General features: G+C 36.5%; 2 protein-coding genes across 4 annotated transcripts; both read right to left on the bottom strand.

The window, feature by feature from the left end:
• Positions 1-2,085: 2,085 nt before the first annotated feature.
• Positions 2,086-4,071, bottom strand: prnpa (prion protein a (Kanno blood group)). The gene is made up of 2 exons (XM_077224524.1): positions 3,899-4,071; positions 2,086-2,710 (listed from the first exon to the last, which is right to left on the bottom strand). The coding sequence occupies exon 2, from the start codon at positions 2,697-2,699 to the stop codon at positions 2,169-2,171; it is 531 nt and encodes a 176-aa protein (XP_077080639.1). The 5' UTR covers positions 2,700-2,710; positions 3,899-4,071; the 3' UTR covers positions 2,086-2,168.
• Positions 4,072-5,698: 1,627 nt separating this feature from the next.
• Positions 5,699-23,238, bottom strand: rassf2a (Ras association domain family member 2a). Of its 3 annotated transcripts, none has more exons than XM_077224517.1 (10): positions 22,900-23,238; positions 15,221-15,304; positions 14,097-14,172; positions 13,586-13,737; positions 11,040-11,152; positions 10,815-10,957; positions 10,554-10,707; positions 8,065-8,186; positions 7,870-7,967; positions 5,699-6,715 (listed from the first exon to the last, which is right to left on the bottom strand). In XM_077224517.1, the coding sequence occupies exons 2-10, from the start codon at positions 15,271-15,273 to the stop codon at positions 6,646-6,648; spliced, it is 981 nt and encodes a 326-aa protein (XP_077080632.1). In that variant the 5' UTR covers positions 15,274-15,304; positions 22,900-23,238; the 3' UTR covers positions 5,699-6,645. The 3 variants fall into 3 exon arrangements, with proteins under 3 accessions (XP_077080632.1, XP_077080633.1, XP_077080631.1); XM_077224518.1 differs by lacking the exon at positions 22,900-23,238 and adding an exon at positions 17,749-17,987; XM_077224516.1 differs by lacking the exon at positions 22,900-23,238 and having other exon boundaries at positions 15,221-15,323.
• Between the last annotated feature and the right edge of the window lie 865 nt (positions 23,239-24,103).

The following is a 24,103-nucleotide window of genomic DNA, read 5'->3' as shown; positions in this document are numbered from 1 at the left end:
AATTTTTTTATTCGTTATCCACTGAAGAACGAATTTTTGGGGGTGAACTATCCCTTTGAAACTTGACATTTTCCCTGTTATCCTCACACTTCCTCCCAGTTTATTGTTATTTGAAAAAAAACTGCATGTGCCTCAGATTCTATGACTCAATTTGCATAAGTTTATTCTGATTTATTTCACGTTCCAGATTATTTTTTTTTTTTAGTTTGCAGATAGAGAGAGGAAGCTGGTTGAGTGCTAATACACACCTAATGTAACCGCTCCATTCATACTGTATATGTTTCACATGTTAAGTGTAATCACGTCTGTTTATATTACTCTATGATGTACATTTAAAATTCTTGACTGAGAATCAGAAACGAAAAGTCTGATATGGCCAGAGCGAAGAACACATGGATTTCAATGTGTGTTTTACTTGAATCAAGCTACATTTACCCATATTTCCGACTGAAAAATCCAGGTATGTTTTGCATGCTGGGAAAAGGGGTAGGGATACATAATGTATCAAATAATGAGAATTTTACTGTACTTGCATGTCTCGCCCATTTGAATAGAAGTGTCCTAATGCAATTTGTTTGCATTTGTCTTTACTGATGTTGTCTTGATGTGAGAGAACCAGTTGTCTCAGCATCATCTTCACGTCAGAATTTCTCAGAATCCTCCCGTGATCGATGATCTTTTAAAGTGTGCAGCTCCAGGAGGTCAGTGAGCCAAGGGTAACTTATGCTTTCAGAGGAAAAGTTTATGATCCTTTATCTTTGAGCATGGTGTTTTGCATATGTAATTTGTTTGGATGTTGATGGAGAAACTTAAAGATTCTTCGAATACTAATATTCTGCACAGGTATCGACTTATAATGTAAATGATCATTTAAGAAATTAAAATAGAAACTTTAGATACCTCACATGGTATATGGTATGTGATCTTGATGAAGTAATTAAGGCTAAAACATGCATTCAAAGAGTTTAGAATAGATTAATATACATAGGCAAAACACTGTAAAGAAATATATGCTAGGAAATTTGGATACATGACTGTGCATATCTCAAGTGCTTATAAATAGAGGGTATAGGATATAAAAGGGGTACATTTGTCTATTCTACATTCCTTTGAGTTGTAAACCTGTCTTATCAGAACTCTACCTCATGGTTTGCTTATGGGTGAGGGGTATTGTGGATTATTTGTTAGATATAACAAATAATTGTGCGTCTGATCCGTCTCAGTCCCTATACCAGCATGGAAAATGGGATTGTTTTCAGTTTTTCATGAGTTGGTCCACCAGCTCTAGTCCAACACTATACCAGCTCTAACAGCATAAATGGACCAACATGGATTTTATCCTGTGTATCACTCACGAAATGAAATATGACAAAAAGTCAGGTATTGTAGGAAGTACATTTCATTTATTTTAGCAGTACAAAAATAAACATACATACTGATAAACAGATCTAAGAAGGTGTACAAGCAAAAGCAATGAGATCTTATTGGTTTAAGCCAATCAGCTGGTTGGTGAAGAGCTCGGGGAAGTGAGGTAGAACGCGCCCGAGCCCCTTTAACAAGATTTGCTCTCGACTCGACACACTTCGTCAAGCTTAATTATTGTTAATGTGATTTTACCATAAGCCTTGTTTTATTTGGAATGTTCAGTGACGTAAACGGCAGGAACAAACAGATTAAAACATTGAGAAGGTTGAAAAGGCTCAGTAGAGAACTAAACAATCAGTGAACAATATACAGGAAATATATACAGGTATAGGCCTATATATATATATCCATGATGCTCTGAAAAACTCTTTAGATAATAAACTACCTGCTCTTTATCATATATTTTAAATGGTACAAAATTCCATTATTCAAGGAAACTAAATGATGAAAAATCTACATTGTTCATTTAAAAAATAAACATCAATCTGATGTTTAAATAATGTACAAACTTCTGACTTCAGGCTTGTGCTCATCATAACTCGCTTCCAAGCCAAAACACATGAAACAATGTAAATGGACGTGGTCTATTTCTCGTGCAGAAATCCTTGATAGTGCTGTTTGATTGCATTTAGTCCGTGTTTTAACACTGCATGTCACAAATTTTTATCTAATTAGACAATTTTTTATTGACAGATGCAAAAAGGTGCCCAAGAATGACCTGTGCCAATTGCAAAAAGTGCCCTTTATGACAGAAAGTACCCAAGTAAGAATGACATCACGAGTCCCAAGACTGTCACGCAGTTATACAGGGGTCCGGCACTGGCAGCACCCGTGTAGTAATCCACATCTGTCCCGTTATGATCTCCTGAATACCCACCACCATGCCCCTGTCCATGCCCGTGCCCATACCCAGCGCCATAGCCTCCGTATCCTCCATAGCCTCCGTGCCCGTACCCGTATCCGGGTCGAGCCATTGAGCTCAAGCCGTGGCCGACCAGCATTCCCCCCAGAGCTCCAGCAGCAGCCGCTCCTGCTACCTTCCCAGTGCTGTGTCCTGAGGAGCCTCCGGTGTGGACAGGTGGGGCACGGTAATGCCCTCCTCCGCCTCCTCCTCCTCCCCAGCCCGCACGACCAGAGCTGCTGCCGCCCCAACCTCCACCTCGACCCCCGCCACGGCCGAAGCCCCCGCCCCGACGCGACTGGACCGCCGGGAGCATCACAGTCAGGAGTAACAGGCAGTTCATCAGAGAGAAGATTTTATAATGGGAAGACATGTCGGGAGACGCTGTGGAAACAGAAGGTCAGAGGTTGACTACATCCACGTGTACCGTGTAGACTGGTTGCAATTTACTAGATGAGATCATCTGAACGGCGTGTGCATGCACACTTTCTTTGAAAGAGTTTAACATAATCCGGAAAACCAATAAGTCTTTTGACTCGTCGGTCACAATGAGAAGATTTGTCCTTCAGTGATTAGTGGACACAGACAGTGTCATGAGAGGGATGTAGACAAAGCCAATGCCAAGAAGAGAAATTAGTCTTATCTACTGAAATGTGTAGAGGCTCTTAATGGCAAAAAAACTGTATTTTGTCTTGTATTTCAGTAAAAAAAATTCTTAAAACAAGACAAATGTACAAACCACAAACTGTTTTCAGATATAACTTTTTTTAATAGGTATATTAGTATTTTTAGTACCCTATTGGCAAGTCTTTTAAAAATCATTTTCAATGATATAATAATGAATATTATAATTATTAATGATTAATGAAAAATAATGTCTTTAATCAGTATTGTGTCTGTATATATATATATATATATATATATATATATATATATATATATATATATATATATATATATATATACACACAATACTGATTAAGGACATTATTTTTGTTGTAAATCAGGTTCTGTATTGACTAATTTATTGCTTAATTAGAACTTGAGAACCTTATGATCTTCCACCATGACGCACTATAAAATATCTCTATGAATGTTATGATCCAGAGTCAGACAATAAAATGAGAAGCACATGATCTGAAACTGGGCCGCCAGTCTGGCAGCTTTAGAAAGCTAATCTGTTTTTGTTCAGTGTTTGGTTATCTCATAAGAACATTCTCATCCCCTGCACAAATCGCACACATGCAACAAGACTTCGTTCATTTTAAAAATTGTTCGATTTTGGACTTTTACAATTAAATGAGTTAAAAATGTATAAGGTCACAAGGACCCTAATGTAAACCAATGGAATTTGCATGAAAAGCAAATATTTTATTTCTATCTTCATTGACCTGATATACAAGCATTTGATTTAAAATATGAACAGAAATAAACAAGAATACAACATTCTGCACTAGAATGTATGGCTATTGTACTTTCCTCCAGAAATAACAATATAAATAATTATGCATAGTAGATATTCTTATAAAATAAAATAGCTTAGTTCCTCCAAAGGAGAATACACTGACTTACGTTGAATACGTGTCTGCAGGAAATGTATTTTTGGAAGGTTCAGGGTGGCTGTCTAAGCGTCGTCCTCCTCTCTAGTCTGCTGTGCTTGAATGGATGAGAGTATGAGACAGAACTCACACATTTACACGTACACAGTGGCATTAACTGACTGTTGCTCATTCTCTGATTGGCTGAATGAATGAACCTACGTCGGTCCGTCTCACCGGCATAGGATCAGAACACTGCTCTAATCCGTCAACAGGATTAAGAAAGTCTGGATTTGACATACGTGTTTAGGCCCAGGGGTCATAGTGTGGTGTCGCTGTGTCTCTCCATGAGCTCAGAGATGGTTAGGTAACGCATTAGAGGACCTACAGTCAAATCATGTGGAAGACTGAGAGTTCTTACATTTACGCTGTTGTTGGTAGTGTGTGCTACAAAAACATTGGCCATTATAAGAAAAGCAATGTGGTCCAAAAGTCTGAGAAGACACATGTAAAACAGAAGCCAGATAACGTAGGCCTACATATCCAGGCCTCATCTGGGCTAACTATGTCACATATGGCTCAGTTCCGGCAGCAGAAAAGGTCATTTTGGGCTGTATCTGGCCCACACACATCAAGCTGGTTTTAGTGCGACTCAGGTTGAGTCATTGCCGTCATTCCATGAGGTATGTGGGCCAGAAGGATGTCGGAGATGTGGGCCACAACTGGGCCAGATGTCATTTGCTATTTGGGTACTGTGGGTATAATTTTAACTTGCGGTCTTTTGGACTTTCACTGTTAAATCCGTAGTGGGCATATTCACAAATATGTGTAGACCTAGATAACAAGATGTTACAAACGTAAATTGTCATAATATGAATATATCATTTATCAATATCATTTACTCTACTGTAGATGGAAATGTATGGAAGCCTGTTTCCACCACATAAAAAAGATAATTGCGACTTTTTATCTCCCAATTCTGACTTTTTCCATTCAAAATTATGAGATAAAAACTCGCATATAACTCAATTGTGATTTTTTTTTTTTTTATAATTGTGAAATAAAAAGTCGTGATTACCTTTTTTATCTTTTCTTCAGTGACGGAAACAAGGTTCCTAATGCATATAATGCATAACACATTTGTATTTTACCAGATTTGTCGTGCATATTAGGTGTAGGCACTGGGTGTAGCGATTGTATTGGAAGGGTTGGTGTAAACCCGAAATAATCTGATCTACAGATACAAATTAAGAATGTAAACTATTTTCTCAATCGGATTCGAAAAGTCCTTGCCAACATGCGCCGTGTCGTGATGCGTAGTATAATGATATAGCCTAGTACGAACTGGATATTTACTAAATATTTGCTGATCAAGTTCTTCTGACATAAATGTCAGCTTTCTTTTTTGATATAAAAAAATGACAATTAGCTACTCGGCACTACGTTTGCACTTAGATTTTATTTGGAATACATGTTGGCACATGTAAACAAATATGTGAATCGGACTGCAGTCTTTAGGGTTCATACTGTAGGCAGAAATGTTATTTAAAGTGGAAAAAGGTTCTTTAGAATATTAAAATGTTTTTCCCACTAAGAAAAAAAAAAGGTTCTTGAACTTTTCACTAAAAGTTTCTTTGGGGAACCAAAAATGGTTCTTCTCTGGCATCACTGCAAAAAACAAAAACAAAACAAAAAACATTTGGAAACCTTTCTTTTTTTTTATAGCATAAACTTTCAGAACCGGAAATCGGATTGGATTCATTCTGATTGATGGATATTAGTGATGTAAACAAACCTAATACACACGCACACATTTATGCCAATAACAGATAAATTTGGTTTTGGAGGTTTTTAATTTTGCCGATGATAACATTTTATTCAAATATAATTATCACCATATTCTTAGTTTTACAATCAGTATCATAATACAGACAAAAACATGCCAGATGTCAAAAGAAAAATATGAACCTCTTATCTTAGCAACTACAGCCAGGCTGTCCTCCTCAGGAACCCAAGTCACCATGATTTTGCCAAGAAAGACGTGTTCCTGGATCAACATATATTGTTGAGCCCGGAACAACATTCCTGCCCGAAAACAGTCATAAACTTATCAGCGGGAAATGATGGGTGAATAACAGTGGTGTAGAAGCACATCATTGACGTTGATCCAGGAACATGTACTTGGTGAAATCACATTCACCTCAGGTACCCAATCATGCATACTAGTCATACTAACTCACTCACGCTACATTCCCTTGTGCTTCTTCACTCTGTTCTCAGTCATCCTTTAAATTCACAGTCTTTTGCTTCAGTATGTGATACACCTCTTACCATCCTGGTACAGAAAGATCTGAATCACCTTCTAATAGAGACGTTGCTCAGTTGCAGTTCTGTGATCCGCTCACACTTCAGACAGGTTGGCTCAGACCGCATGTTTTCTCAATACATCCATGCAATGTGATCAGTCAGTCATGACCCTTTATAATGGGTTTAACCAAACAAATAATACTAAAGTTGTAAGCATTTCTCTTTGTTACTTTGTGCTTGTCATTGTAATATAAATTCCCTGGTTTAGTGGAATGTGCTTCTATATTATTGTACCTGGATTCACTACAGCACCAAGTAATGCAAAGGAAAAAATATACAAAGAATTTTTATATTACAAGATGTACCATCCATCTTCACTGGTCAGCAAATATCAATGCATATTTAGTGGTTTCGATTAAAAACCATTGAGGGAGGAAGGGGCTGATGACATTGTGTCTGGAAGCTCTGAGAGAGTCACATACACGTGGAAGCCTCTGGTAAACACTGGAGCTGCTTCTCAATGATACACCGCAGATACTTATATCTATTCAGAAACAGAGAGAGAGAGAAAGTTATTTAACCCTCTGATGCATGGATTATTCAATCACAAAGAAAACAAAATGATTATTTTTTACAAAAATGGCAACACTTGTAACACAATAAGGTCTCATTTGTTAACAACATGAACTGACAATGAGCAATACATTTGTTAATGTTAGTTAATAAAAAATACAGCTGTTTATTGTTTGTTCATGTTAGTTCACATGTAAGTCGCAATTCTGACGTTTTTTCTTGCAATTGTAAATTTATATCTTGACATTCTGACTTTATTTCTCACAATTTGGAATTTATTTCTCGCAATTGCAAGTTTAATTCTTGCAATTTTGCGGGGAAAAAAATCTGAATTGTGAGATGTAAACTCACAGTTGCAGGAACAAAAATCCAGAATTATGAGATTAAAAGTTGTGATAACCTTTTCTATTTTTATTTCGCGGCGGACACAAGCTTCCATTAAAAATTAAAAATAAATCCGTAATATTGGTAAATATTATTACAATTTTAAAAAATAAAGTTTTCTAATTTAATATATAGTAAAATGTAATTTATTCCTGTGATGACAAATCTGAATTTTCAGCATAGTTACTCCAGTATTCAGTCACATGATCCTTCAAAAATCATTCTAATTATGCTGATTAGTTGCTCAAGAAACATTCCTTGTTATCATCAATGTTTAAAACTGTTGTGCTGATTCAAATTTTTGTGGAAACCATGATACATTCTTTTCAGGATTCATTGATAAATAGAAAGTTCAAAAGAAAAGTATTTAAAATAGAAATCTTTTTTTGACAATAAAAATGTCTTTACTGTGACTGTATTAATTACTTTCAATAAATATATAATAAATACATAAATAAAAATCATACGGCCCTTCAAACTTTCGAACGGTAGCGCATTAGGCTATATTAAACAATAAAAACATGGCATTCAGCTTCAAAAAGTCCTGTCAGAAGACCTGAGCCTCCATGAGCAAAGACGACACATTTCTATCACAAACTTTAAATAAAAATATGCCTGCAATTTCCGACGTCCAGTATTGTGTCGTTGTAGCTGACAGCAGAGTCATGTGCTCTGAAACACTGAACAATGTTTTAACTGATGCAAAGCTTCTCCCATCTACTTAAATAAGGTAAATCATACCTGCTTCTCAGCTTCTGCACCTCCCTATCCTCCTCTTCCTTCAGTTTGGTTATGAAGCTCTGCAGGACAGGCATCTCAAATTTGATGTACTGTGCCACCTAGAGCAGTGGAGAGCAACTGCAGTCAGCTATGTCAATTTATTTGTATTTCAGTAATAGCAACCTCACACACACACGCACGCACACACACACTCACTTCAAAGGGAATCTCTTCTCCCAGATCCTGCTCCATGAGAAAGATCTTGCAGACGTGTTCACATGGTCCCTGAAGTATTCTCACCACTAAAGGGTAGTCTGTACGCTTCAACTGAACACGCTCTGAAACATAGAACACATAAACAACTAGATTTATACATTTTCTGAAAAAATTAAATAAAAAATAAAATGTATTGAGTCAACCAGCTATTTATTATCATAATTATTGTCCCTTTAGCACCAACAATACTTTAACATATTCTTCATTTATTAAAAAAACTGTTGATTTAAATACCTTAAACAAAACTGAAAATCATTAACAAGACCTTTTTTTTCCCTAAATATATTGTGTAATGTTCATTGATTTTCATTTACTACATAAATCAACATTTGTCGACATTAGAATCAACTTTGCGTTGCTGCCTGTGATCAAGGATCAGATTTCAAATGTCTACGTACAGAGTGAAACGCATATGTTTACCCTTTTACCCTAGTGTGCTTTTAGCCCAGTTGTACCCTAATTTTTTCTGAAGAAAATGTAATTGGCGCTTGTTCTTTCCAAAACTCTTCCTCATGGTGCAGTGGGGGGTTGCTTTGGTGTTTTGGTTACTGGTTAAAAAGATTTCTGGTTTCTAGATTTGTCTTGGGTCCCTCCTTCAATGTTAACCTATGTTATTCTTTGCCACCTTTAACATCAGCCAGGCAAATTTACCAAACATCAACATCAGCCAGAAGATATGAGGTATCATTCATGTCTGTTCCACAAATATCAAGTTTAATACTCAGGCTTGCGGTTTGTTCACATTTGATCCACAAATCTAAGGCTATGATCCCACTGCAATCATTAGCGCTCAATTCTGATTTATTGCTCAGATCCATTTTTGTTGTTGTTGTCCATCCAAAATCAGATTCTAGTCTGAAACTGGTCACAATCTTAAACTGACCTGCATGTGCAAAAGAACAATAACAATGTCGGCACGCAGTAGGTGTGTTGAAATTAATCGTTCAAAAACAAACCGTCAAACTCTGGTACCAATGTTATTTCTCTGTAACAGACTCTGTAACAGAGTTGACAAACAATACTATAAAGAAATTACTTTTTTCTTAAAAGTAAAAAAGGATGAAACTTATGTTTGGCATGCACTAATTTTTTTTTTGTTGAAATATGTTTTCAAGATACTGGAAAGAATTTCTGTTAGTGAACAGTTTTTTTGTTGAACTTTTTGAAATGCAAAATGTATCTTCAATTATAGAATCACTCATTTACAGCGTGTGAGCATGTCCCTGCGTGCGAGTAGCCTGTGTGTGTGTGTGTGTGCGTGCGAGTGTGTGTGGGCGTGTGTGACTTGTAACTTAAGTACACTACTTGACAGTTTAATGCTAGTGTTTATTAGTTTTTAAATGCTCCTATCATCTGCTGTGTTCAGACTTAACTTTTGTTTAACTACATTCAGGAAGTGAACTTTCTTGGAGCAGATCAAATAAAAAAAGGGAGTTCATATATCAGACTGATTGTATACCTTGACGAAAATGTAGCCATTTGCAGTAATATATTGCAACGCATCGTGATGCATCATGATATCGAATTATTGATTTGAAAATTGTAATCGAATTGAATTGTGAGACCAGTGATGATACACATCCCTAGCGCCAGCAACGAATTATATGGAAGCAAACACATTTACACGTTCATTTATAAGGTGATGTGCCGCAGAAGCCAGCGCAGAATCTGTGTGCAGGCGATAATGAGGATGCCGACGAGACTGAGGAGAAAGAGCAGCGTTTTTCTTGTACATTTTTTCCAAGTTTTGCTTGTATAGAGCTGTCACCGTAATATTTAAATGAGGATAACAGCTCACCGTCCCTCCACTGACTAACTTCACTGCCGTCTTCCATACTCACAGAGTTACAAAAACTACTTGTATGTAAATCCTTGGAGTGATTCCCATCAGCAGAATTGTGACGAATGTTGATCTAGAGTGACGTAAAAGTCTCATGAATTTTGATATCACTGTTCAGACTGAGGTAGCATTGCAAAGCATCAGACCTGTACTTGATTTAGGAATATATATATGGAAGTGGCCCAAATCAGAATGGAAAAGATCAGATTCCATGTGGTTTGTGCTCAAAGTTCACAGTTTTGGAAAGAAAAAAACAGATCCGAATCGTATATGAGCAAACCACACTCAAATGTTCAAATAAGTTACTTGTTTGGCTCTGCAAAATAACCGTACATGACCTTTTTAGTTTATTTTAGTTTTATAACTTCTCTTTTCTATTTTCTCTAAAATGTGAGGACATAAAAAAAAAAAGTGATTTGGGACAGGCCTGCAGCCTGAACGTAGCCTAAGCATCAGCGATTATAATAGTGATTAAAGCCTCCACTATAGAATAAATACTGTATAGTTTAAGTTGTGTTGTTCTCTGTCCACTAGATGGCGATTCAGTGTTGCACAGTCAAGTGTAAAATAAAAGAAGACAGCAGCTGACCTCCGCTGGTGTGAACGAGGTAGAGGGCGAAATCATCTGGGCTGTTCTCAATCTTAAACTTGTTCAGTAACACCCGCAGCACCTGTGGTGTGGTCATACAGCTGTTGATCCGTACGTTAGTAACAGAGCCAAATGCAGGAGTGAACACGGCCGTCTGAACGAGAGAGACAGAAAGAGGAACAAGAGATCGCATGACTGATCAACTTACACTCAAACGATCACAGACACACACACACACACAAAGGTCTTTTCTCAAGTTACCTTGTGGTTGTAGAAGTGACCGTTGATGGAAAATCTGTGCCTTCTGATTCGCCGCTGGTCACTAGGAGACCGTCTCCTGCCCCGTCTCAGTACACCGGCATCGCTTTTGGTTCTAAGAAGCTGAGCGGAGATGTCACACCCCTCTGCCAAGATAAAACACAAGATGAGGTGGGAAAACCAGTCACAGGTTTATTCAAAGCAATTGTTTTAAAAAGCAAGTTTTACCCTCTTCTTCTTCTTCTTCATTGTGTTGTGTTGTGCCGTTGCTTGATTGGTCCTCTGGGGGAGTCACTTCCATCTGAGGAGGAGATTGAGGAGTCTGTGTCTGACCCTCCTGACTGGACAAGTAAAGAGGAACAGAACAATTATTCCACTACATAGTCACAATTCACAACACAACGTTCTTAATATGTTTGGGCAAAAACATTTGAGTGAACTTTGGCTGCGTCTGAAATCGCATATTCTCTTGATCTTGAGTAGGTTCTTATTTTGAACAAGTCATTACTTCACGACCGCTAAAAAAAGTACACTCTATATATTACGAATGTTATCTTGACGTACTACATTTGCCATGTTGTCATTATCACGTGACCTACCAGCGTCAGTTACGTCGCTTCACTGCCATTCACAAATCCTCTCCCATGGCCTCATGGGATAGTAAAGTTTCCATCGTATGCACACTTCAGACATTGTGAATTCAGACATACTTCTTTTGTCACATACTGTTTTTCACCTACTATGTAGGGAAGTACATGATTTCGGATGCAGCCATTTTCTTCAATTTTCCACCAAAATTGTACCACCGACATCACATCACCGTTCAAAAGTTTGTGGTCAGTATGATTTTTTAATGTTTTTGAAAGAAATCTCTTATATTTGTCACAGTCAGGTTAAAATAATGAGAAGAAAAAGGATCTAAAGACAGCAATTAAGGTTTTATTTACAAAGTACTTAGAAACGGGAATAGAACAACCAAACTAAAGACCACATGAACTGACAAAGAACTGAAGGAAACACAGGGCTTCAACAGAACAAACAAACGACCAATGAATGCTAAATGAATGACAGGTGCAAGACATAATCAATGAACAACCAAGGAAACAAACTGAAAACTATCCCTGCATCCCAATGTCCATACTATCCATCCTATATGTGAGATTAGAATAAGTGTGTCCCAAAGCATAGTATGTTGAAAAGAGTGTGTCAAAAGTCCCCGGATGGTCTACTATTTCCAGTAGATTTTCGAAGTGTGGATCCATGCACACTCTGAAGGCTAATACTGCCCACAACCCATTGTGCTTTGGAGGAGGAACTACAAACACGAGTAAAAGACATGGTGGATATGCGTGACTGACAGTGAGAGGTTTAGATGATTTTAGTGACTAATAATCAAAGTTTAACCTGGTAAAAAATATTTATTTAATGCTATCCGTGTTATATTTCATCTGCAATCACAATGTGGACTTTTATAAAGATCCGTTTGACCATTAACTTTTAAATGCATCATTATGCATTAATAAGAGGAGAGTTCTCCGCATGAAAGGCCGAGACTGCAGATCAACATGCTTCTGCATTTCTCTCCGATGCGGTAGGAAATGACAAATGAGACGTGGAGGATTTTAACAGGGACAAGATGATTGACAGGCCAGTTTACTGTGACAGGATGCAATAGAGAGCAACCGTTAAAGACGCAGTTGTATGACGTGATAGTCTGTCCCAAAGCTTGTCTACTCTTTTGCTACACACTCAAAATTATGCACTTTTTCTTCACAAAAACAGTACTTACTGGAAACCGCTCGTTAAGATAACATAATGATCAAGACGTTTCTGGCACAAACTGATGCCTAAAGTCTTTCATTCTGTTTATCGACTTCAGTAGGTGCTGGAAACAATATTTGAGTTGGAGCTCTCAGATATAAATAGTTCTTTTGAAACCCTCATTTGGAGTTGAGGCAAAAATAGATCAAAACCATAAGACATTAGAAATGTGTGCATTATTTATATCACACAAGTCCAACACATTTGAGCTGACAGAATGCCAAAAGCACGGTCATCACAAGGATAGAGTTGCTATGGCAACAAACAAAGCAGGCTTTCAGTGTATGAGCTGCTATGGTGTGTCAAGGTTACTTGAGTTTAAAGAACTGGGCTTAGTTTCTATGATTATGAAGATGTTCATATGCTATGGTTGATAAGTTACAACGTAAGAACTGATTAATCACCATTTTATTTACTAAAGTGATGTTTAATGATGGAAAAATTCAGCAGTGCAAAAAAAATCTTAGTATTTATCAATCCTGAGCAGCAAATCATATTAGAATGATTTGTGAAGGATCATGTGACACTGAAGACTGGAGTTATGCTGCTAAAATTCCAGCTTTCAGATCACAGGAACAAATTACATTTTTAAATATATTTTAAAAAGTAATTTTAATTTGTGATAAGATTTCAAAATCACAATATTAATATATTCATTGTACTTTAATCAAATAAATGCAGCCCCAACATAAGAAACTTCTTTCAAAAACCTTTAAAAATCTTACCAACTTCAATCTTTTGAAAGTCAATGTCTATTTACCTTTTGATTAGTATTATTTTCCAGTAAAAACATCCCAAAACGAGATATATTTACTTGAGAAGAAACATTAACCCTCTTGGTAAGAATAATTACTGATTTTTGGCATACTATTCTTTCTCTCTTCACTGATGTATACTAGTTTCTCAATAAAGCATGTACAGGAAGTCAGTGAGCTAATGTAAAAATATCTAACCTCTGGTTGTCTAGGTTACACCCTGAGTGCCAGGAGGTAGATGAGGGAGGTGGTTTGATTCGCTCATGGTCATCCTGCATCTGAAGCCTGATTGGTCGACGCAAACCCCATGAGATATTGAGAAGTCCTTCTATTATCAGCTCCTCCTCTTCCTGCCGGCAGAATACATACAACATACACAACTTGTACTTGAGTTTGTTATCCTGATGAACAGAAGTGACGATGCATAAAGGGCCTGAATATTAGGTTGAAGTTACCCACAAGCCACCTTTTGACTTTTAGAATAAATGAGGCTTATAAATGATAAATACAGCATGTCAGTAATTTGGCACCTGGGCAAGCTGCATTTACAGACACAAAAGAAGCCTCAGTCACCCCCACACAGGGCCGCACATCCCCTCCAGACACAGACGCTTATTACTCCCCTGACAATAGTGAATAATTGAGAAAGCACCGAAGGGGTCAAACGCTTCCCCACCTGCCACACAATGAGTGTAAAACTCTTTCTTACCTCTCTGTGTCGTAGCTGCATGTTCTTCCCTTCATAGTAGAGATTGTAGGTCTTTAAATAAGAGAGAATGCTGCTCCTGAGAAAGAACAAAGTCTTGCTTAATAATTTAGTTAATCTTTAAAATGTGTGTGTGTATGGGGGGGTGGTCTTAAAAGGTCATTGGGTGCAACCATCTGAATAAAGAAATGAAACCAGCAAATATTTGATTAAAAATGCCATTTAAAAGTTGTAGTTATTTATTAATTCACTATTTTATTGAAACATATACATGCATATATGTATATATTTCATCTATGTGTATTTGTCAATTTATAAAGTGATTTTTTATTTTGCATATATATATCAGTAATTTGACACCCGGGCAAGCTTCATTTACAGACACAAAAGAAGCCGTCTTAATGCTGTCGAATCGAGTAATCGCGATTAATCGCATCTAACATAAAAGTTTTTGTTTAAATAATATATGTGTGTATATATTATTATATTTATATATGTCTGTGCATATATATAAATATGTGTCTGTATATACACACAGACATATATATATATATATATATATATATATATACACACACACAAACATGTGTTATGTAAACAAAAACTATGTTGGATGCGTTTAATTGATTTGTGTGTGTGTGTGTGTATATACAGTATATATATATAATTTGATTTGTGTGTGTGTGTGTGTATATACAGTATATATATATAATTTGATTTGTGTGTGTGTGTGTTGGATTATTGTATATATACATTTCCTGTACTTTCAAGTTACATGGATTGTAAATAATAATAATAATAATAACAATAACTAAAATGTAACATTGATGTAATATATATATATATATATAAATTAATATATGTACTATGTAGTTGCAAAATCTAATCTGGTTACTACGCACATTCTTTTCTACAATGTGATTAACTATTTTTAACTTTAATCTAGTAGGATTAATTAATTAAGATGAAATACTTTTATTTCATATCAATGTTCATGTCCATGCATTCTGTTGGGTTTATTTATAATATTGACACTTTCTGTACATAATCCTTACATAGTGAATACATTATTACTGAACCGTAACAGGACAAAAAAAGCAACCATTAGTTCAGATGTTATCACTCACTTGCTGATGAATTTATTTTCTCCAACCCGTACACCGTCATTCCTGTCATCCATTTTATCCCAGCCACGACTGCATGGAAGAACTCTAGAGAGACCGAGAGGGAGGAGAACGGAGAAAGAGAATCTTTCTGTTTCTTGTTTTAACATCAAAGAATTAACTCTTCGATATCTAGGTCAGAGAAAAAAAGAGGATAAAAGGACAAAAAACCCTTAAAACAAAACACACACTCCTCACTAGCGCATGTGTTTTTGACATCTCTAGACAAGAGACTCATGCTCTGTTCTATATCACACAAACTCATGTGAAGCCGACATCTGCAAGTCACAGCTGAAAGTAAACTATTCATGAGGATGTGACCAGAATAGACATGGAGCACATACTGGAATGAATAAGGGGATTGAAACAGTTCATCAACACATTTAAAGACCCCATGAATTCAAAGCTAAAGTTTTGTCTTCTTTAGTCCATGTGTGTTAGCTTTGAGGTCACCTATAGTATAACTCACAGCAAGAACTGGGAAATCTGGCACAGTCCATGAAGAAGAGATGTATTATAGAACTTAAATCAGCTGTCCAGGGACTCATTAATCCATTTCTGTTTGTCATATGCGAAATTTGTTCATTTTATGTCTCAGTTGTTGAATATTATGTGCATACAAATATTTCCACGTTAAAACAAACAAACAAACAAACAGTTTAATGTTTCTTTAACTGCTACTTTCGTCAAAGTTTGGGGTCAGTAAGATTTTTATTTTTGAAGAAATGAATACTTTTATTCATCAAGGACACATTCAATTGATCAACATTTATGTTACAAAATTACATAATAAATGCTATTCTTTTTAACTAACAAATTTCCACATAAAGATTAAGCAGTAGTGTTTTCAACATTGATAATAATTAGAAATGTTTCTTGAGCAACAAATCATCATATTGAAATGATTTCTGAAGAATCATGTGACTGAAGACTGAGTCTGATGAATGCTAAAAATTTAACTTTAACATCACAGGAATAAATTACATTTAAAAATATATTAAAAAAGAAAACAATTATTTTAAACTATCATTTTAAACTTTATATACTCATATCTGGCATTTAAATTTGATGAGTTTCTTCTGGGAAAACACAAAAAATACTGAAGACTCATTGTGCACTACACAGATTGTTGTCCAATCAAATGATCTCTAGATTAAGAGTGTCCCGCCCCCCAATTTGATCAGACTTTTAAGTTTAAACATTTAAACTGGTAAAAGATGCTCAGTCATAATGATGATCAATATATTCATTTTTTTAGGAATGCCATTGATTGAAATACAATCAGTTCTATAGGATAATACAGTATTGTCCCTTGTGGTTCATTACAGATGAAACCAGAGACTAAAATGAAACGAGATATAAAAAGTCAACAAGAAAAAATAGCCAAGAGAGCAATAATCGAAAGAAAATATTTTTTTAATTCATCCATAGAAGTTCCCCAACAGTTCACAGAAATGCTTTATATATTTCCAATGCAAAATGTGTAACGGGTCCACTTGAAAGACGGAAGAGTACAGTTAGTTATATATACTACTTTTACCTTTTCTATAAGGCTCAATGGCTGACACATAAACTCATGTTTGGAGGTTCCCCTGGCACAATACAAACTGCTCTACTCAAGGCTTCCTTCCTCGCCAGCTGGAAAGGCTTTACTGACGCTTCCGGAGACGGGGACAGGTGCGGGACAACAGGGGTACTGTTACCCTGCTGATACAACTACTCAACATCTCTGAGTGACTACAGGTCTGAACCAATCCTGTATCTCATTCAGTATACAACTGTCATTCCAACAAAGCTGAAATGAATAGTGTCAACCTAACGTTAAAGGAACTAAAAGTGAGGACATTGCAGTGACTATCTGCATAGTACGTGGTTTCACAACTTTGTAGGAGCGAATCAGTGTTAAGGCGGGAATAGTCCACACAAAAAAATTAAAATTCTGTAATTATTTACTCGCCCCCATATCATTTAAAGCCTGAATGACTTTCATTGTTCTGTGGAAGATAAAAGAAAATATTTTCAAGAATGTTGATAAACCATTTCGTTTCCAATTGACTTCCATTATATGGACAGGAAATACAATGGAAGTCAATGGGATCCAAAAATGTTTGATTAGAAATGTTCTTTAAAATATCTTGTTTTATAACAAAGACAGTCATATACAAGTTTGGATTGGAACAAAATGATGGTGAGTAAATAATGACCTTCACCTTTGGGTGACTATTCCTTTAAATACAGAAAAACACTGTAGAAAGCAGTCATTTGTCCTCTGTGTTACATGATAAAATAGCATAAGTTACTTGAAATCAACCTTTTTGCATTTATTCATCTTCATACAACAAAACAGCACATTTCAAATGCCACAAGAAATTGATTTAAATCCTGACTTTTATCAACAGACTGAAGAATACTTTCCATTATCTGTCTCACTATTTCATGGCATGTCTTAAACTCGCCATAAGAAGACTAACTGAGCTCATGTTGCACATTACCTTATCTCGGATGTAAAAGGCTCTTTTACAGCGGATCGCCTGGTGGTCTTTAAATGCTAAGGGAGTGCTGAACCCATGTGACTCTCCTAAACTCTTCCTCTCAGATTTGCACAGCGGAAACTGACACTGACTTCCTCAATTGTGGTTTCGCTGGCTGCGTCCTCCTCCCTTTATCTCCTTGTGTCTGTTTCTCTCAAGTTCACCAATGTCTTATGCACACCACCATCAATCTTATACCAACAAAAGATATATGAAACCCATCAACTTTATGAGCACTTAGAATCACTTTAGGAGAACTACTTAGTGTACACAGACATGAGCATGTAACTCAAGGGTCCGGTACACGCACAAACACACACACACACAAAAAGCACAGTTGACCTAGTGAGACCCCAAATGGAACCATTAAAGGCCTCATTCAATCCCTGACAAAACTCCTGCTCGACTATTCTTTCACAAGATTATTCTCCCACATGCAAAGGTGCAAACGGGTCTCTCTTTTGCATGGGCATGTTTTCTTATCAACACTGCCATCTCCTGACCCAGCGTTAAGTATGTGGCTGTTAGTGTGTGTGTGTGTGTGTGTGTGGCCCCTCCCACGTCTTTCATACACACCACTCGCTGCGCTCAATCAGGAGATGATGAAATATTCAATACCAATCGACCCAGAGCAGCTTATTCTGACATGAATATTTCATATCCCAAATAAAGTCCTGTCAGAACTACAGATGATCAGCTATTAGTTTCTGAAACACGTCCAAAAGTCATTGCCAACAGATAACGGGCATCAGATGGCAGGTGCAGATTAGAAGGGGTCTGTTTTTAGGGATGTATGATATATCAGTGCCCTTTCGACCGATATTGTACAAGCTCATTTCCCTGCCAATGTTAAATCGTACTGTAAACGGTAACACTTTACAATAAGGTTCATTAGTTAACCTATTACCTTAGTTAACAATGATTCTACAGCATTTATTAATCTTTCTTGATGTTAAAGTAAACATTTAGGCCTACTAATAGGCTACATTATTAAAATCAAAGGTTGTAATTTGTTAATTACACTGTGAACTTACACAAACAACCAATGAACAGCTGGATATGTATTAATTATCATTAACAAAGATTAATAAATACTGTAACAAATGTATTGCTCATTGTTAGTTCATGTTAGTTAATACATTAACTAATGATAACTAATGAACCTTATTGTAAAGTGTTACCAAGTAACTTTAGTAAATCTCAAAATGAATATCATTATTTATACTGTATGTTATGTCAGAAAGAATATATACTGTTTATAAGTTTGGGGTCAGTGACATTTTTTCTTCTAAAGAAAATAATACTTTTATTCTGCAATTAAATGGATCGAAAGTGACAGTAAAGACATTTATAATGTTACAAAAATGCTGTACTATTTATCAAAGAATCCTGAAAAAAGTGTATAACTGTTTCCACAAAAAAGAAAAAAAATTAAGCAGCACAACTGTTTTTAACATTGATAATAATAAGAAATGTTTCTTGAGCAGCAAATCAGCATATTAGAATGATTTCTGAAGGATCATGTGACACTGAAGACTGGAGTAATTTTTGATCAAATAATTTCAGCCTTTGTGAACAAAACATTAAAAAGAAATCTTACCAACCCTAATGTTTCAAGGGTAGAGTACAGTACAAATACTGGCCAAGACGTCAATCCAAAACATGCAGAACGAGGAAAAGGGAAAGCAAAGAGAGAACAAAAACATTTCACAATCTTATCTGAATTGTTACCTTTTTCTTTTCCAGTTAACTACTTTGAATCCTTTTTTTTTCCAAGATCAAATGTTGGTTAGAAAAATACACCCCATTATATAAAAACAAATTTAGATAAAGAAAATGCAAGATGACCCTGCTTCAGTCTCTGGAATGCAATAAGCCCTTTTCACGCTTTTCACTGGAACTACTCAAGCTCCACGCTTCGAGAGCCGTGTACTTTTCCACGCTTACGCAACTATGCACTTGAGCATTAAATGTGTCAGGGAATTTTGAAAAATGAATGAAAAAGAGCATGAGAACTGTTTTTACAATCTTTTGGACTCATGTGACTATCCAATCTGCCAGTTCTCCTAAAGATCAACTCAGCATCTACAAAATGTACCTAATTATGAATAATTACATGTTTTTCCAAACACAGACTGTCTGGTGGGGTTGGCACTTGAGTTGACCGAGCGGGCACATGTGTGGAAGTGCTGGGAAGATTGTGGAAGTGGGACAGACTGGATGGAAGTTGTGGTTCAGCATCCAAATGGATTGTTTTTGCTTAAGTTACTAGGTTATTTATATAATAAATTCTATCCGGATTATTTTATGCCTGTTCATGCTATTGTTTGCAATGGCTTTAATCCAACCACGGACACCAATCCATCCCTCTTTTTCCTTCCCACTGGTTTGAAAGTTATTCCAACTTGTTGTCCAATTCCAAAGCAACCGCTCACTAACCTCTTCCTTTAAGATACAGGCCAAGATCACACACACACACACACACACACACACACACACACACACACACACACACACACACACACACACACACACACACACACACACACACACACACACACACACACACACACACACACACACACACACACACACACACACACACAATTCCCTCACCTCCCCCAACCAGCATCTCCTGACGAACACTATAGCTCGGCAGCTATTGTTTAAATTGCCACGGCAACCTGGAAAACACTTGCAAAGCAACAACGAGCTTCGTCCAACAATGCTGAAAGTCACACGTCTGCTTCTTCTTCCTTCCCTTCATTTATATGTTCAGCAGCTTGCACTGCCACAGTTGTCGGCATGTTTACTGATGGCTGCTGCTGCTTTGTGTTTCTGAAACACTCAAGTGTTATGAAATATGACACAGAAGACAAAACACAGCTATACTTTGCATGGAAAATCCGCCTGGATTCCCAACTTGCATCTGAGACACTAAGGCTAGTGAGTAACTTATTTGGAACACTGAAAAACATCCATTTATCAAAACAAATGTTTTTTGGATGCAGTAGTTTAGTTTAGAAAAACTATTTCAAGATGAAGAGAAGGATTCTCATTTTTTCCCCTTGATTTTGTACTGGAAAGTAACTGAAACTCAAATGTGTCTCAGCCACTGCCTATCTGAAGGTGTGAGGATCACTGTTAAAGGGATAGTTCACCCCCCCCCAAAAAAAGAAAATGATGCTATCATAACCTATATGTAGTTTCAAACCAGTATTCTTTTTTTTTTTGTCAGTGGAACACAAAATATGTTTTTTAGAATGTCCAAACACAAAGTTTTCATATGGCTTTTCAAGTAGACTTGAAAGAATTGAGTGATTTGTACAGTATGAACTACTTAAAAGTACTCTTGAAGTCTTTTACAACAATTATTCCGGGTCCTCAAATCTGATTGGTCGAGCGCGTTCCAGGAGTGCTGATATTTACGGTAGTTCAACAGCAGTGGGACGTTTCATTTATTTGTACCCGCCTTTTTCCTACGCCCCATGACGCCCCTTTGCACGAATTATGGGAGTTACTTTACGTTAAGCGGAAAACAATCAGCGGAAGGTTTGCTTTATGAGCGCAATAAAAAGTGTAAAAGAATTAACGAATTACTACAACAGACCATGAACAAGCTTGCAATATTACGAACATGTTAAACATCTCTGTAGTAATAATGTCTGTATTATGTAACATATGTTGCCTTAATCAAAAATGTTCATTAAATGGAACTTTGAGTGAGAACATTTCAACGTGATTTCCATAATTTTGACTGACAATAAATACTGTATTTACCTGCTTTAGAAACATTTCAGTAATTAAATTAGAGGTGAAAAGGAGAGACAATTACATTTTAAAAGCATCCGTGTGAAAACAAACCTGGAAAGGGAGGATTTGGGGAGAAAAAAATAGAGATTCTTAGTACATTACAGTGAATTCTACATGGGATATATCGTAAATTAAATCGGGAGAACAGACCACAAGTGTGTGGTATATGTCGTTCTTTTTTATACTGTTACAGCGGAATAAAAAGCGTGGAAAACATGATCAGGAGGAAAATGCAGCGACTGAAAAGAGCTCTTTCCATAGATATATTTGCACCAAGCGTTACATTATTCTTCTGACGTCTGGAAATAAAAAATGAAGGAAATATTACAGCTCATTCAGTCAAACTGACGGATAATGATTATTTGAGATGCAACCTTATGATTTGGAATGATTTCTTGAGTGAAACTTCTCCAAACCGGAAGTGCCTCCCATAATCTAAATCGCAGGAGTAGCCTATCGTTAGGAAAAAGGTGAATACTTCCACTTGTCTGTGACTTTGGTGACTCACAAAGCTTGATGTTTTGGCTTCTTTTAGAACTATTTTCATTGGCGACAATTGAAGTAACTGGCCAATTTCAGACGGAATCATAAGTAATCACGGTCAAATCAGCTGTGATTGGCAAAATCAGAAGTTACTTAATATTTATGTTGAAACTGATTTTTTTTTTTCAGAGAAAAACACGGCATGTATTGGAAACAGTATTTATTCACATTGTAAATGTCTTTACGGTCACTTTAGGTCAATTTATTGAGCCCTTGATGAATAAAAATATAATTTAAAAGGTTTTTTTTTTTTTTTGCGTATGTGCTTTCATTGTACAGAAAAAAAGAAGCACGAACTTCTCTATTTGTGTTCCATGGAAGAAAGAAAGTCATAGGGGTTTTGAAAAAAAAAGTAGATGTGACAATTTAATTTTTTTGGGTAAACGATTCAAGATAAACCAGACTGGTTATGTAATCTGGCCAGATATAATGCCAGGCGAGACATATTACTTTCATTGCTATCACAGATAAATCTCAGGGAGATAAACAACTCTAAATGTTAAACACTGTGGCATATTATTCTCTTGACAAGAGTAGATGCTATTGTAATCTGAAGCCTGAATACTAGATTCAATTTCCAGTAAGACATTCTCAATGCATTTCAATACACAACTGATCATATTACACATTATGATACAAAGTTGCAAACACGTGGCAATAGCAGTTATTACAGTCATTCCCTGGTACACAAGCGTCCAAGTCTGAGTACGTCGAGACTAACAAACATCTACGAAAACAGTGAACACGAGCACCCACCACTCTCTTGTCGATCTCTGCTGCCCAGATGTCACGATGCCCGTCGCCCAGGGGTGTAAATCTTATCAATGTTTTTCTGTCTCCAGACACCACTCAATCTGAACGATTCTAGCATCCGAGACAATATTAACCGATACAGGGCTTTACTTGGTCCAACTCGGACCGAGCTTCTGTGCGAACAATCGCAGTTTGAGGGGGGCGTCCGTCTGAAGAAGAGGAGGAGGAATACCCCCCATCCGATGTTCTAGACCTCAGATAGCGCACCAGCCAATCAGCGCGCGCTCCGACGCCCCTTTGTTCGCGCGCCGCTCCTCTAGCGCTGGAGAACATATGCGTTCTGAGGGGAATACCCAAAACAATAGCCCTCTAAAGAGGAAAAGAAGGAACATAAGCTTCATTTTACCCGTGGTAGCATGTGTGACTAAATGCACAAAAGGCACAATTAACCCAAAAAGAGCCTATTTTATAGACTTGTGAACTATACCTAACTTTTTTTATTAGTCAAAGAATCCTGAAATATGTATCACGTGTCCACAATGCAGCAAAAACTATTTTCAACACTGATAATAAAAGGGAACCATAATTAATAACTGAGCACCAAATAAAAATATTAGAATGATATCTGAAGGATAATCACGTGACACTCAAGAGTTTAGTAATAGCTGCAAATAAAAAAATAAAAATTTCAGCATTGCCATCACAGGAATGAATTACTTTTACATTAAAATAGAAGTTATTTTAGATTGTCATAATTTTTCACAGTATTACTGTTATGCCTGCAGTTTTTTTCACTGGTTTATTCAAGGAGTTAAACACATTTTCTCATTCAGCAGTGGAAAATTTCGTAACAAATGGGTTAATGACGCTGACAGTGAGGATTAGATCACCATGGGTCATCAGGTTAGAAAATTAGAGAATCTGAGCTGGGAATAACTGGTATCGTTTTAATCTCTTGTCATCTGGAACCCTTCTATGATCTCCCCATCTGTTCCTTTAACACAGTTAAAGGGTTAATAAAGCCTTAAAAGCTCCAAAGTGTTTTGGGAGCTCAGGATTAAAAAAAGATTTAAAACTAATAGTACAAAGTAAAAAGGACAAATTATTTTGTTCATTTCTAAATATTGTGTTTTAATTGTTTTCTCTGTGTTTAAGGTTTTGTCCAGACATGTTCACTATTAGACACTTCTTGTAGGCCTGTAATATT

This window comes from Siphateles boraxobius, unplaced genomic scaffold, assembly GCF_051911475.1.
Source record: "Siphateles boraxobius isolate OS27281-9 unplaced genomic scaffold, OSU_SipBor_1 9, whole genome shotgun sequence".
NCBI classification, from domain to species: Eukaryota; Metazoa; Chordata; class Actinopteri; order Cypriniformes; family Leuciscidae; genus Siphateles; species Siphateles boraxobius.
This window is presented reverse-complemented; position numbering and strand designations above follow the sequence as displayed.